The sequence below is a fragment of the Pterocles gutturalis genome, unplaced genomic scaffold (assembly GCF_000699245.1).
Source record: "Pterocles gutturalis isolate BGI_N339 unplaced genomic scaffold, ASM69924v1 scaffold40931, whole genome shotgun sequence".
NCBI classification, from domain to species: domain Eukaryota; kingdom Metazoa; phylum Chordata; class Aves; order Pterocliformes; family Pteroclidae; genus Pterocles; species Pterocles gutturalis.
The window spans coordinates 1-1,645 of NW_010099229.1; the positions used below are offsets into that span (position 1 = coordinate 1).

Sequence of the window (1,645 nt, forward strand, 5' to 3'; positions counted from 1 at the left end):
CCATGGCTACCAGCTCGGCAAGACCGTTGGGGAGGGGATGTACTCCAAAGTGAAGGAGGCTTTTTCCCGAAAGCATCAGAAGAAAGTGGCGATTAAAATAATTGATAAGAATAAAAGCCCAAAAGGTAAGAGGGGACCCCAAAAAAGCTCTGGGTTGAGGCACTGTCCCTCCCTGGAGGCTTTTCATTCCCAGCAGAAAACTGGTTTCCCAAATTTGCCACCGGAGAGCAGCCGGGCGGCGGGAAAAATTCCTGCCCTGCGAGCTCCAGATCGCCACAGGCTTGGACCACAGGAACGTCATCCGCGTGCACGAGGTGCTGGAGTCCGCGGAGGGGAAGATCTGCCTGGTGATGGAGCTGGCGGAGGACGGGGACATCTTTGACTACGTGCTCCGCGAGGGTCCCCTGCCCGAGCCCCGTGCCAAGGCGCTTTTCCACCAGCTGGTCGAGGCCGTCCGGTACTGCCACGGCTGCGGGGTGGCCCATCGCGACCTCAAGTGCGAGAACGCCCTGCTGCAGGGTCACACCTTGAAGCTGACGGATTTTGGCTTTGCCAAGCGGCTCCCTGGGGACGGCCAGGAGCTGAGCTGGACCTTCTGCGGCAGCACAGCCTACGCGGCGCCCGAGGTGCTGCAGGGCGTCCAGCACGACAGCCGCAAGGGCGATGTCTGGAGCATGGGTGTCATCCTCTATGTCCTGCTCTGCGCCCGCCTGCCCTTCGATGACACTGACATCCCCAAGATGCTGCACGAGCAGCAGAAAGGTGTCTCTGTCCCCAGGCACCTGGGGATCTCCAAGGAGTGCCAGAGCCTCCTGAAAATGCTCCTGGAACCAGACATGACCCTGAGACCCTCCATCGAGGTCATCAGCAGGCACCACTGGCTGACTAACCCCTGAGGACTCACCCTGCTCTCAGATTTTTTTCTAGAATGATGATAAATTTGGAGGTCAGTGTTTCTCATCTACTCAGCATCACAGGGGGTAGGGCCAGGGCTCTGGCAGGCAGGGACAAGGTCTGGTTCATACTCAGGTATTTTTATCGACTCACTAAAAGCCCTCCGTGGTGGGGAACAGGGCAGGGACAAGGTCCTTTGTGAGGCCACCTCAGGCACTGCCACATCCCACTCAGCCGGGCAGATGCACCAGCCATGGCTCAGGAGGTGCAGGGCTCCCCAGCGCTGCTTGTCCCCATCCCTCTCTCCCACCATCCTCCTGAATTCAGCAAACCTCCCGCAAAGCAGGTGGGAGGAAAGGGAAACGGAAAGCAGGCGACACGCAGACCCTCTTGAGGAAGCCATCCCCATCCCACCAAGGAAATGAGAACACGCGACACAGGGAGAGACTCTGCAGAGTTCCTTTAATTGCTGTTAACTGCAAGTCTGTAAAAGGTTTGGAGAAAGTCATTGTTACAAAACTACCACCTGTTAGAATTGTTCCTGGTTTTCACCCCAGTTAGAAAAGGCTCAGGGAGATGCGGAATAGTTCAGAACAGAGAATATTGCACAGACAACCAAATGGTTAATTTGACTAAAGAAAAAAAAAAAAGTGACACAGATGAGAGCCCTGCACCCTCCGAGCTCTGCCGCAGGCATCCAGGCGTGACTTGTACCTTCAAACCCCGCAGGAACACAGCCCCGAGCCCCCCA

The 1,645-nt window shown here is 56.6% G+C and overlaps 1 protein-coding gene across 1 annotated transcript; it reads left to right on the forward strand.

Moving 5' to 3' along the window:
- Positions 1 to 5: 5 nt before the first annotated feature.
- Positions 6 to 896, forward strand: TSSK3 (testis-specific serine kinase 3; the record flags this gene model as incomplete). The annotated part of the gene is made up of 2 exons (XM_010075702.1): positions 6 to 125; positions 229 to 896. Coding segments are annotated over 2 exons (788 nt in total), but the record flags the coding sequence as incomplete, so codon positions are not given.
- Positions 897 to 1,645: the final 749 nt, after the last annotated feature.